This window comes from Puma concolor, chromosome A1 (assembly GCF_028749965.1).
Source record: "Puma concolor isolate L17-30 chromosome A1, mPumCon1.1.hap2, whole genome shotgun sequence".
NCBI classification, from domain to species: domain Eukaryota; kingdom Metazoa; phylum Chordata; class Mammalia; order Carnivora; family Felidae; genus Puma; species Puma concolor.
Genome location: NC_141667.1, coordinates 172,296,747 through 172,311,027, shown reverse-complemented (window position 1 = coordinate 172,311,027; position 14,281 = coordinate 172,296,747). Strand labels below are relative to the sequence as shown.

Here is a 14,281-nt window from a genome sequence, read left to right as displayed (position 1 = left end):
AAAAATCAGTGGACTCCAGGAGATTGGGTGTTACATCTGTATGATAATAAATTTTGCAATAGGCTATTATACCACTATACTGTATACCTTCTAAAATACCCCAAAATATTTTTAAACGATGAAATAAAAAGAAAATCTCTAAAAATGCACTTTGCCAACAGTCAAACCTTTTTTGGTCACACTAAAAACAATAATGTAATTGAATATGCTTTGTTTTTTTTGGGAGGTTCATAGATGTGATTGTAAACTTCATTTAGGCAGCATTTTTAAAGGTTGAAAAGGATACCTCACTAAGATAAGATTTTTTAATCTCCCCTACCAGGAATGTAGAAATTCTTGTTCAAGTCAGCTTACAGATATCAACTGATTCCTTAAAACAGGAAATGTGTTGGGGCGCCTGGGCAGCTCAGTCGGTTAAGCGTCTGACTTCGGTTCAGGTCATAATCTCACAGTTCATGAGTTCAAGCCCTGCATCAGGCTGTCTGCTGTCAATACAGAGCCTGATTTGGATCCTCTATCTCCCTCTCTCTGCCCCTCCCCTGCTTGCTCTCCCTCTCTCTCTGTCAAAAAAGTAAATATTTTTAAAAAGTAGGAAATGTGCTAAATTTTTTATTTTAAATAAGTTCAAACCCCACTGAAACTCTTAATTTTGAATTTTTTTTAAATATTTATTTATTTTGAGAGAGAAAGAACATGACCTGGGGAGAGGCAGAGAGAGAGAGAAAGAAGGAGAGAGAAAATCCCAAGCAGGCTCCACATTGTCAGGCAGAGCCCAACATTGGGCTTGATCTCACCAACTGTGAGATCATGACCTGAGCTGAAATCAAGAGTTGGGACACTTAACCCACTGAGCCACCAGGTGCCCCTTAATTTTGAAAAAAAAGAAAAGGCTGGTGAAACCCCATTGTTTTCTGGGTCTTCTGTGACCAAACTTTATAAATGACATCATTTCTAATTCAAAATCACTTAATAATGGAAATGTTTCAAAGTGCTGTCCACAATGATTTTTTTTAAACCATGATTTCATTCCCTTCCACCCATAAGCATGATCTTTATGTTAAAAGGACTGATTTAAGGGTGTTTCTTTTAATGCCAGCTCTTTAGAAAATAACCACTGCCAGCATCTGTGCTTATGCAACCCAGATGCACAGTTGCTGTTTACAAGATTAGAATGCCATGTTTATGGTTAAAGGACCTAATTTTATTAGGACGTTTTAAAAATGTGACATTTTCTACTACTAACATACTTTGAGGCTTGTGAAATGAAAGGATTCACCCTTCATTCTTTGAAGTTTTGACTTACATACTTTATGCCTGGATTTCTTTACTTTTAGATGAGGACGGCAACAACCAGTGGCCCGAAGGTTTGAAGTTCCTTTTTGATTCAGTCAGCTCTCAAAATATGGGTCTGCGGGAAGCTGCCCTTCACATTTTCTGGTATATACATTGATCTTATTTTCCTGAAAAACTTAAGTGTCATGAATGTACAAAGCACATTTTAATGGATGTTTTAGTCTGACTTTTTAGACTTAAATAATGCCTTTAGATGAGCTATTTGTGTTGGAAATAAATTGAAAAAACACAAAGCTTTTAATTTCATATTATATTCCTTTTTGTGCACAGCGGTTGTCTGCAATTTATTTTCTATTCTTTGGCTTTTATGATTCCAAACAAGATGGTTTCTTTTCCCTTTTTTGGAGATCGACACAGTATTAAATATATCTTTTAGAAAGCTACTTTAATGATGAAATCTTGAAGAAGAAAGAAAAGGCTGGTGAACCCCCATTGTTTTCTGGGTCTTCTATGACCAAACTTCATAAAAATACATTATTTTAATAAAGTCCTATATATTTACAAGCAAATGGTCTCAGTTTAGAATTAAAAGATGATTTGCACTAAGAAAACTTTGGTGTTATTATACAGTTCTACATTAAAAATATAGTTGGATTTATAACGTTTCAAGATTATATACTTGTTAAGAAATGAGATACACCTTGAATATCAGAAGCGGATAAGGGTAGACATTATACCATCTTCTACTTAATTTGTCAAATGGATCTCATTTGTATCGGTAACCCGGAGTAGAGAATTAATTGCAAGTATTGAATATACTTGTTAGCTACATTTAAAGTAGAGCAGAATCGGGACTCCCTGGGTCACTGACTGAGCCCAGGCACAGATTGTCAGGTAGCTCTGTGACTGCAGCTACCGTCTGCAGCCTCGTGTTTGCTTTTGTCCTGCACTCCAGGTCAGCTTCCTACAGGGACAAGAGTGATAGATAAGGATCAAGTACAGGGCTGGATGGGCTGCTGAGTAGTGTGTGCGCACCTGGGTCACCTCTGCATCCAGCATAATCCTCTCTGCTAATGTTTGTTGCCATTTGCCCAACCCCCAAAGAGGATTACTTGGAAGATGGATGGATGGTGTTCAGCCATCAGGGTTAATGCACACTTAAGTCAGGCTGATGTTTAAGGTTAGATTAGAACATGAGATGTTCTAGCTGACACCTTACTGAAATATGTCATTTTGAAAGAGTACTTTGGATCTTTTTTAGGAACTTTCCTGGAATTTTTGGGAACCAACAGCAGCACTATTTAGACGTTATCAAACGGATGTTAGTTCAGTGTATGCAAGATCAGGAACATCCATCGGTAAATAATTTCAATTCCACTAGTATTAACACCTAATTTAATATAACATTTAACTTGTGAACGGGATTTATGTATTTGGAGATTATCTTTAGTTTTAATACTGCAAAATAGAAGTACTGGTTTTACTGATGAAAAATTTCATCTTGAGTAAGAAATCTTGACCTTGCATCCATCAGTCATTTCTCATGCTTGACGTTTTTTACTGTTTTCGTATTAGATCAGGACATTATCTGCTAGAGCTACAGCTGCATTTATACTTGCAAATGAGCATAATGTTGCTCTATTCAAACATTTTGCAGACTTGTTACCCGGATTCTTACAGGTAAGAAAACGATATGAAATAAGTGAAAATTATGTCCTTTTTTGGTTTTCTGTGGTTTCAAATTCTTACCAGAATTCTCAAATGCTTTCATTTATTCAATCAAGTCATTGGCTACTGTGTGCTAGCACTAGGCACTAGAGGGGATCTCTGTCCCCATTGAACTAGATCTCTTGCCTTTCGTAGACTCTTAATCTCTTAAAATACCTAGGTTAGGGTTTCTAAAGTTTTCTATGATGCATGATACAAGTAATTTGTTAAGTAATCACATAGGTTATTGCCACTGAATCAACCAAAAAAACCTATGAAATTTAATGCCTATTTTACATAAGGAGAAACTAAAGAGGGGAGGATAAGAAACTTGCCCAAGGTCACAGTGTCAGTAAGTGATGGAACCATGATTTAAACCCAAATCAGACCGAAGTCCTTACTCTTAACCCCAGGGCTTAAGATAGTTTGTACTATAAATAGTTTGTGGTTAATTGTCCTAAGGGTGTTATTATTTTAGGGATACCATCTGCCTCAATCAGAGCATAAAATATGATTGGGTAAGTTAGAATAATTATTGTCAACCTTGTTAGACCCAGATTTTCTAACTTTGCATATTCCACTTTGAAATATTGAAATGCACAGGTAATGTACATATGTATATGCACAAAGTTTAAAAATAAAATTATATTGCCCTAAGTTAAAATACAAAGAAGAAATAAGAAGAAAGTAATATGCAATAAAATGGCATGCTTTTCGATATATAAATGGTAGGGCATGACTACAATGAAAGACATAGTAAACTAGGTGTTTTTTATTTTATTTATTTATTTGTTTAGAGCATGTGCGCTTGGGGAAGAGGGGCAGCAGGGGAGCAGGGTGAGAATCTCAAGCAGGTTCCACACTCAGCATAGAACCCAGTGCAGGGCTTGATCCCACCACCCTGGGATAATGACCTGAGCCTAAATCAAGAGTTGGATGCTGAACCGACTGAGTCTCCCAGGCATCCCCAGACTAGGTGATTCTTAAGTGATCTATACAAACTCAGTAGCTAAACATGTGGACTGATAGATATCATTGGCAAGGCCAACACCACAAATGCTGTTATTATTGATGATTTGATTTCCAGAAATGGTAAAGTTCTGGACAAAACTATGTATTTATTCTAGATTTATACAATGTTTACTTTTGGGGGTGGGGGGAATCATGGTACATTAAAACCGGACAAAATCTAATTGTGACTTAGGTTTTAGGTTCAGATCATTATAAATGAGTTTTTCATTTTTAGAAGTATCTGACATTATCATGTGAGATGCATGGTAAGAAGGTCCTGTGAGTTCCTCGTAAGTATTTGTGTCACAGATGCAGACGTCTAGCAACCCTGGTTTTGGCCCTTCCTGAGTCATTGTGACAACCAAGAAAACTCCTGGGAGAAATAGTGTACTGTTGAAAACCACCAGGTTAGAGAGGATTCAGAAGAGCTAAAATTGAAAAATCCTGGGTGAATTGTACATGATTCAGAGTAATTTTGTAGGATTTAGTAGAAACTTTTCTCTCAGTGCTATCAAATTGAAAAGATAGGTCAATGACAAAAAACATTAACTTTTCCATTCTATCGTTTCAGTCGTTTATTACCTAAAAATTTTGAGTTACTCATTGTTGAAGTCTAATCTCAGATTTTTCTTCCCTTGAATTTAGAGTAAGTTAAAATGTTAGCCAAAACTTCTAGGAGTTGTCACTCTTAAATAGTCAGTGGTTGATACAGAATGTATATTTAAATACCACAGTGAGCTAACTCGATGTCATAGAGAAATAAGTTGAGTAATATTGGACACTTGAAATGTATCCTAGGGCCTAGTATTTATTGTATGTCTGAAAAAGACTAGGATGTGGATGTTGGAAGGACAGAGGAAAGGGATTCCTTCTAGTTATGAAAAGAATTCTTTGACAGCCTCAAGTTTGTTGTGCTGGATGCTATAATTCTGAACTAGATTTAAATCTTTGTATGTTTCTAGTTGACAGTCAAAAGGAAGGTGTACATGTGACTGTAGGTAAAATTTCATCATATAGATTGCTAAGTTATTATTTAGTGAAAAATACTCTCTGATAATGCCACTTTGTTGTCTGCCTTTTACTGTTTTGGCAGTGAGGCATCTATAAAGTGACTCTTGAACCCAGACCTTTTTTCCTTTTCTATTTTATTTTTTCCAGGCTGTGAATGACTCATGCTACCAGAATGACGATTCTGTCTTAAAGTCCCTTGTTGAGATTGCAGATACCGTTCCAAAGTATTTGCGTCCTCATTTAGAAGCTACTTTACAGCTAAGTCTAAAGGTAAATTAAATACTTCAGTAAATGTTCTGTTTATTATTTTCAATGAATAAACTACGAAATGTGTACAAATACATCTTCTTTGTAGTTGTGTGGAGACACCAGCCTCAATAATATGCAACGCCAGCTCGCCCTTGAAGTAATCGTGACCCTATCTGAGACTGCAGCTGCTATGTTAAGAAAACATACCAATATTGTTGCACAGACTAGTAAGTCAAAGATCTTTAAATAATTTGTGTTCATGTGGAAAAACTCTTCAGTGAATTTGCTGAGAATTGTGTAAGCTCATAGATTTGTTGAGAATATGATGTCCTTTCAAAACAGATGAATCTGGAGACATACATCCCTATACATATTTATGTGGCTATGCTGCACACATCTTGAAATCCCATAATAGGCAAGACATGTGATACCTGGAAACAAATCCAAAGACACAGAAGACCTTTATGGGGAAATTAGATAACATGTTGAAAGACTAGACTAATAGAGGAGCTAAATACCAGTTCTTCTGAAATTAATCTATAAATTAATACAATTTCAGTCAGAATCCCAATAGAGTTGGACATGATAAGATTGATCCTAAAATTCATGTAGAATAACACAGGGCCTGAAGTAGCCAAGACCATTTTGATGAGCATAGTGGAGATCTTGCCCTCTCAACTATGAAGATTTAGAATTTGTTCGTGGCACAGGTGTAGACAAGTGAATCATCTGAAACAAAAAGACCTATAAGCAGATCCACTCACATGGAAACAAAGCTGACTTGAAAAGATAGATAATTGGGGGGAAAAAAAAAAAAGATAATTGATCAAAGGTCATTTCTGTGGCAAAAATATATCCCAACCTCAGATATCCTATAAACACTAATTTGGGGTGGATTAGACACCTAAATAATAGTTCATTTTTACAAGTAAATCTTGATGATTGAAAAAGATTTTTTTAAGACTGAATCACAAACCACAGATGCAAATATTGCTAAATTTGCAAATACTAAAATAATTTTTTGACCAAATACTCCGTAAGTAAAATTAAAAGATAAGCTGCAGGCTGGGGAAAAGTAGCTGCAGTGGACAGAGTCAACAAAGTTTAAGTACCTAGAAAATAGATGAAAGGTAGGGAACTGGAAATTCACAGAGGAGGAATCTGAACTAGCTAATGAGTGCTGGTCAGTCTCAAATACCAGAGTAGTTGTGGAGTCCCAAGTTGTCAGAAAGTTTGACAATACTGAGTGTTGATGAAAGGTGTTGAGCAGGCAGGACTCATACAGCTTCAGGGCACTTCACACGTTGTTGTGAAATAAGACAGTTATCCTTTTAAACTTCCTCTAGGAATGCAAATTTATGCAACCACTATGCAGAGCAGTTAGTCTTTCTTATAATATTGAAGATAACCTGTAACAGTTTCATGCCCTGAACTCACACATTTCAAGGATATGTGTATAGAAAACTCATCAAAGGAAATTTTTTAATAGGAAGAAAATTGGAAACAACCAGAATGTCCATAGATGGAATAGTGTGTTTACGTAGTGGAATACTGTGAAGTAATTAAAATAAAATCCATATGTGTTGAAAAGAAAGCAAATTGCCAAAGGTTACATGTAGTATGGTACCATTTATTGTGTAAAAACTAAAATCTTGAAATGGTGCTGTTTTTTGTATATAGGGAAATCTGTAGTTCAAGTGTAAAAACAGTTTGGGAATGAGAAGCGTCGGTTTTATTCATTGCTCACCTCTGGTGAGTAAAAGAGAGTGTGATAGGAACTAGGAAGTTTGACTTTTATCCTTAGTGGCACTTCTTAAAAAGAACAAGGTCTAAAGCAAATGTGGCAAAAAGGTTAAAATATAGCAAATTTTGGGGGTCACAGGCAAATAATTGTTCTGTCTCTTAGAGGCAAAGTAAATCCTTCATTTTTTACTTCTTAAAATTCTTGTTCATAAATGGTGATACTGATAAAATAAAAAAGCTAGTCTTCAGGTGTGAAGTGATGATTTACTTTAGTTCCTCAGATGTTAGCAATGATGGTTGATCTTGAAGAGGACGAGGACTGGGCGAATGCAGATGAGCTAGAAGATGATGACTTTGACAGGTAATCACATGCGCCAGAGACTGTGTGGAGGCTCCTCGACAGAACAGAGAGAGCTCCGGTAGTGACAAGAGTTTGGGGTTCCAGGGTCCATGTCTTCCCACTGTATTCTGTAATCTAAAGTTAAACTTGTCAGTTTGGAACATGGGACACTGAGGCTTTCTGTGTCAAATTTTATAAATTATATTTTATTTACTTTTAATTAAGTAGCCATCTTTCCTCCCCATTTTACTCTGAATTTTCTTCAAGATTTTTTTTTAGTGTAAGAGTATCTTAAAGTCTGTATAAAGAAGCTTTATTGTGAAAAATGCCTTTATATGCATAGACCTCACTTAGAATAGTTGTTTCCACACTGTTCCCTGCAAAATGACGTTTTCCCAATTTCATTCAATTTAACCATAGGCTAGAGACGAGATAGTGGCAAGATTTGCACACTAGATTACTGTGACACTGGAGCTACTGTTTTGTTTAGACTTCAGAGATTCCTCTGGAATTCCTGGAAAAGTCCACCAGAATCTATTTATTCACTGTCCAGTGGTGATGATGGCCTCTTCTTACACGCATGTGAGAAGTAGCACTTTAGAACTCTGTTATTTTAACTGATTCTTTCAGTGTTCCTACAGATACATTCTCAGGTAGAGTCAGAAATGGAGAGGGCATTTGAGTGATTTGTCCAGGGTTTGTATAGCCCATCTGTAGACGAAGGTTTAATGCCAGTGTGTCATATTCTCTTTCTCAAAGAGCTGAAAGTATTGCCCTGAAAGACTGGTAGTTGGTATAAGCTACTATAACAGGAATTAGGTAAAATGAAAGACATTTGACTTACAGAATGTACAGTGCATCTCGCGGCTTAGTCCCATGATTAAAAATGACTACTCTGGCTTAAATGCCGTTTTGAAGTATGTGAAAATAATCCTTCACTGGAAATTACCTCATAGGACTAAAGAGAAGACCAGGCTCAGATTGGGTTTCCTTTCCCTGGTTCAGTTACTGTAATGTGCTGCTGCTCCCTGGCCTTTAGTTTGCCCTGTAAAAGGCGCTTACAATTATATGGCTTATGAAGCTACTTTTTCTGGGCTAGATGAGTAAGATTTTCTTATCTGTGGGTAAATAGGCCAGGAATATATTCAAGGTGAGTTTAGATATATTCTAAAAATCATTTATAGTTTCATCTTTATAGTCTCCTCTTCACTGGACAGTTGGAGATGATCCCATGACAAACTCACTACCAATCTTAGAGTTCAAAGCCAGTGCAAAAGGCTCTTATACCCAAGTTTCTTCCATTTTCAGTGAAAACACTGGAATTGAGTCTCACCGGTGCATAAATGTTAGCTATGCAGCTAGTACTCCTTTAAAAGTAGGTAAGTTCACTGCAGAGAAGGCATCCCTGAGTCTGAGCACCGCTTTCAGTGTTCTGTGTTCTGTTGATGGAGTTTGAAGGATGTATGTCTGGGAAATGAGGTAACAGGCTCTCTTGAACACGCTGCTCATACCTTTGAGTCTTGAAAGCACCAAAGCTGAGTGTTAGCCAGTGAGGGGTGTGTGCAGAAAGAGCAAAGTCTTGAAAGTTAAGATTGAGACAGGACTTTTTACATCATGGCGAATGAATCATGAAAATGTTATGTGTTCTACTTTTCTTGAGGATTTTGAACCCACAACTTCATGCATTTGAAAGACTGCTTAAATTGGTCTTTCTCAGCCTTAGTTTCATAGCATATTTAGAAATACATGTGCACAGTGCACTGTTCTTCTGTGTGTTGAACATGTTGGCTACGTTCTGGTTTGTGTGCAGCAATGCGGTTGCTGGTGAGAGCGCTCTGGACCGAATGGCCTGTGGACTTGGTGGGAAGCTGGTGCTGCCGATGATCAAGGAACACATTATGCAGATGCTCCAAAATCGTAAGCTGTGTCTCCCTCGGATGCTAGCATAGTGCATGTGGCTTTCTAAGTCTCAAACTGACAAATGCTTAGACTTCATCTTTCTTTGCCTTTTTATATCCAATGTTTAGCCTTATTTTTGCGTTATACTGATAAAATTCTATTTAGTCCTCTTTGGAACCATCCAATCTTATGCTAAAGAATGTTTTTTCTCGCGACTGCAGATACTCCATTTCGTCTGTAGAACTGGCTTCAATGCACAGGAAATAATTACAATACCAAGGAAAACCTATAGATTTTCTCCCTAGCCAGAAGTATCTAGGTTTTAATTTAAATAAGACATCGTCATTTGATGTTTACAAATATTAGCACATTTGATTCATATGATCTTCCTTAGCCACTGTCTTTTATTTTTAAAAATATATAATCAGGGGGCGCGTAGGTGGCCCAGTTGGTTAAGTGCCCCAACTTTGGCTCAGGTTATTATCTCACGGTCTGTGAGCTCAAGCCCCACATTCGCCTCTGTGCTGACAGCTCAGAGCCTGGAGCCTGCTTCCGATTCTGTCTCTCCCTCTCTCTCTGCCCCTCCCCTGCTTGCACTCTGTCTCTCTTTGTCTCAAAAAATAAAGAAACATTAAAAAATACATGTATAATATATATATAATCAGAAGAGAAGCCACTTCTGGGGCCCCTGGGTGGCTCATTCGGTTGGGCATCCGACTCCGTTTTGGCTCCATGATCTCATGGTTTCGTGGGTTCAAGCCCTGCATCAGGCTCTGTGCTGGTGGTGTGGAGCCTACTTGGGATTCTCTCTTTCCCCCTCTCTCTGCTCCTCCCCCACTCATGCTACCTCTGTCTCTCCCAAAAATAAATAAACTTTGAATAAAAAAAGAGAAGCCACTTCTATTTCTTTTATTGTTTTCATAACAAATATCTGGTCATTTGTCAGTCAGCCTCTGTACCTGTAATTTATATCTATATCAAAAATTGTTGGGGCGCCTGGGTGGCACAGTCGGTTAAGCGTCCGACTTCAGCCAGGTCACGATCTCACGGTCCGTGAGTTCGAGCCCCGCGTCAGGCTCTGGGCTGATGGCTCGGAGCCTGGAGCCTGTTTCCGATTCTGTGTCTCCCTCTCTCTCTGCCCCTCCCCCGTTCATGCTCTGTCTCTCTCTGTCCCAAAAATAAATAAACGTTGAAAAAAAAAAAAAATTTAAAAAAAAAAAAATAATAATAAATTGTTGTATACATGTTATATTTTTATGTTTTTTTAAGATTTTATTTTTAAGTAATCTCTATACCCAGTGTGGGGCTTAAACTCAACAACCCTGAGATCAAAAGTTGCACATTCCACCAACTGAGCGAGCCAGGCACCCTATGCTTGACTTTTTTTAAAAATTCAGAAACAGAGATATATAGACTAAAAGTCTCTTAACTTATTAGATTTTGAGGTGGCCACTGTTAATTGTTTTCTGAGACTTTTCTTTGGCCTCCATCATGCATATATGCAGTTTTTAAAACAATGTGAACATACCATATAGATACACCATACTTAAGCTTTTACCCCAGGGTATATCATATCACCACAGAATAGCCCCCTCATAGCATTCTGTAATACCCCATTAAATGTTAATAGTTTTTGTTAATACAAATAATGCTAATGCATATACTCTTCCACAGATATCCTGACTTACTTGTATGGATAGTCCTATCTATAGGGTACATGGCAAGAGACACACTTGAGGGTCAGACAGTTGATTCAAGGTCTTAAAGTAGTAAAGCAGGGTAATAACATAATACCAGCTTCAAATGAAAGGAACTGTTGAGAACTGTAGCCCTTTATACAATTTACTTAATTCTTATAAAATTCTTCTGAAAAGGCATGGCCCAAAACAATTAACTCTTTTTGATGATGTGATTGTATACATAGGTCTTGAATAGTTGTTTCCCCCCTCTTTTTTAACTGTTTATTTTGAGAGAACATGAGCAGGGGAGGGGCGGAGAGGGGGAGAGAGAATCCCAAGGAGGCTCTGCTCTGACAGTACGCAGCCCATTGGGGGACTTGATCCCACAAACGATGAGATCATGGACCTGAGCCAAAGTCCAGAGTCAGACGCTTAACCGAGTCAGCCACCCAGGCAGGCGCCCCAGTTTTCCTTTTTTTAGCTCCTCAATTTTTTGAGGGTTTTTTTTTTCCCCAAAGGAATAGAGACAGCTTCACAGATTGCTTAAGAGAAAGAATCTAGCTTTTCCATTTTTAAGATGAAGAAGGTAGCCTACAGACATAAAAGATTGTAGTCACTGTTTCACTATTGGTTGATGGTGATCTTCAGATAGATCAGTTGTGGATGTGGTTGTGATTTGTAATTAAAGAATTTGGCTTTTCAGTTTTTCTTGCTACACCTACCAGCTGGATGCAAGAGGCTTTATTATATATGGCAATGAACTCTTAGTAAAGATCTGTTATTGTTAATTGTATGGCTTTGAGCAAATTTTCTGCACCTTAATCTCCTTGTTTGTAAAAGAGGCAAAAATTATGCTTGCTTTATGCCCAGGCTTGAGATTAGATCCAAAGATGTATCTAATGTGTGTGAAAAGTGCTTTAAACAGTGGCCAACGATATGTATCTCCTAGTAACTTAACACTTTATTTTTAAAGATAGTTTTACTGGTTTTGCTTTAAATAATAAACAGCAAAATTTAAAGGAGAAAAACCACTTCTAAATCCCCATAGCATACCGTCACATTCTGCCGAACATACTTTCAGGAACTCTGCCTATTAGAGATATACAGACATATCTTTTTATTTTTATTTCTCTGATCCAAATAAGGACACCTTTCTGTATCAGTAAGTATTTATTGCATCTCTTCTTTAAATTAGTAAATCCAGGGCGTCTGGGTGGCTCAGTTGGTTAAGCGTCCGAGTTTAGCTCGGGTCACAGTCTTCGTGGTTCGTGGGTTCGAGCCCCACGACAGGCTCTATTCTGACAGCTCAGAGCCTGGAACCCATTTCAGATTCAGTGTCTCCCTTCCTCTCTCCCTCTCCCTCTCTCTCTCTCTCTCTCTCTCTCTCTCTCTCTCTCCCTCTCCCTCTCCCTCTCCCTCTCCCTCCCTCCCTCCCTCCCTCCCTCCCTCCCTCCCTCTCTCTCGTGTGCGTGTGTGTGTGTCTCTCTCTCCCCCCAAAATAAACATTAAAAAAAAAAAAACTTAGTAAATCCAATATGCAAAGGTTAGCATCTGATTTACTGATTTCCTAGGATGATTATTCCTTAGTTGAAAAATGTTGGCTTATTGGTATATTAAGTAATTGAAATGCATTAAAAATATTTAATGTTAATAATAAAGTTTTAATACTTAACAGCAGAATTAGGAAACTTTCAGAAATTCTTTATGTTAGAGGGGTGCCTGGGTGGGTCAGTCTGTTAAGCATCAACTCTTGGTTTCAGCTCAGGTCATGATCTCAAGGTTGTGGTCATTAGATTGAGCCCCATGTTGGGCTTTGCACTGAGCATGCAGCTGTTTAAGATTCTCTCTCCCTCTCTCTCTGTCTCCTGCTCATGCAGGGTGTGCCAGGAGTGCAGGTACCCTCTCAAAAAAATTCTTTATAGTAGTATGTTACAACGGAGTTCATCTTGGGCTCCCCAAAGTGAAAAATTATTAATTCTGATATAATTTTATGCTTCTCTACAACCTTTGTTAACTCTTATGCCAGTGGTTCACAAACTTTGTTTTTAAGATCCCTTTACACTCTTAAAAAATTAAAAAAAAAAATTTTTTTTTTAATGTTAGAGACAGAGAGCCAGCATGAGAGGGGCAGAGAGAGAGAGGAAGACACAGAATCTGAAGCTGGCTCCAGGCTCTGAGCTGTCAGCACAGAGCCTGACACAGGGCTCGAACTCATGGACTGTGAGATCATGACCCCAGCCGAAGTCGGATGCTTATCCGACTGAGCCACCCAGGCGCCCCTACACTCTTAAAAATCAACTGAAGATCCTAGAATGCTTTTGTTTATGGGTTATATCAGTGTTTGTATTATTAAAGATGAAAAACATTTAAAATGTTCACTTAAAGATAGCAATAATAAACCCATTACACATGAACAGAAATAACATTTTTCGTGAAGAATGACTTCAAAACAAAAATATGTTAGCGAGAAGAATGTCGTCTTATGCAGTTTTGTAAATATCTTTAAGTGTCTTAGCTGAGTTCTTGTTTCTGCTTCTTCATTCAGTGTCAGTGGATCATAATGTGTTGTAATCCCTGGAATACTCCACTGGACCCTCAGAGTGAGAGTGAAAGAGTATTATCAGGACAGTAATCCCAGGGTTCTTGGGCCTCACCTTGAGAGCCACTGCTTTACACAGATATTAGCTTTCTGTGTTTACGTATGTCTTGCTTTGTTCCACAAGTTGTGTGAAACCGCTTAAAGGGAACGATAATGTAATGAGCATAAACATTTCGAAATGAGAGGGAAATTATATATTAGAATATGATATGAAGATCAGTATAATAAATACTGCTTAGCTAATATTCTAGTATAAAACCAAGTAGCCATTAGCAATATTAGAATATATGTAATGTTCATGTATATTCATTTACCATGTTGTTACATAAAAATTCTTTAAAAGCAGTATCTTCTCCGTGGCTTTTGTTCTTTTTAAAGAAATATAAATTTCCGTGGTTGGACAATAGTGAATCTCTGTGTTCAATAAATAGCAGTGTGTGGCACAAAATCCAGGTATTTGTTGCTAATGGTAAATCTTAGGGGGAAAAGGCTTATTTTCAGTAGTTGTTATAAATACTAATAAACTCTTTTCTCTCATATTGCCTTTGCACTACTTTTGGAATAGAAATGCTCGTCTGACATAACCATTACCATAGTGAAATAGTCCAGTCGGGCACTTTTTTCTGTCCATTTTTCTAATTAATGTATAAAAATATTTTGGTGGTCTTTTCTAAATAAGGAGAGCTTTTTTTATGCTTCTGACTACCAGAATGACATGTTTGTACTCGCTAACTGTTCTTTCACCTGTAA

At 37.6% G+C, this 14,281-nt stretch overlaps 1 protein-coding gene across 1 annotated transcript in view; it reads left to right on the top strand.

The window, feature by feature from the left end:
• The window catches only part of IPO5 (importin 5), a 59,839-nt gene that overhangs the window by 24,977 nt on the left and 20,581 nt on the right, over positions 1-14,281 (top strand). Inside the window, exons 6-12 of the mRNA XM_086709247.1 lie at positions 1,335-1,437; positions 2,555-2,651; positions 2,869-2,973; positions 5,170-5,292; positions 5,378-5,498; positions 7,288-7,375; positions 9,165-9,271. Of these exons, the coding sequence (XP_086565373.1) occupies positions 1,335-1,437; positions 2,555-2,651; positions 2,869-2,973; positions 5,170-5,292; positions 5,378-5,498; positions 7,288-7,375; positions 9,165-9,271 (744 nt within the window). The remainder of the gene's footprint in view (positions 1-1,334; positions 1,438-2,554; positions 2,652-2,868; positions 2,974-5,169; positions 5,293-5,377; positions 5,499-7,287; positions 7,376-9,164; positions 9,272-14,281) is intronic.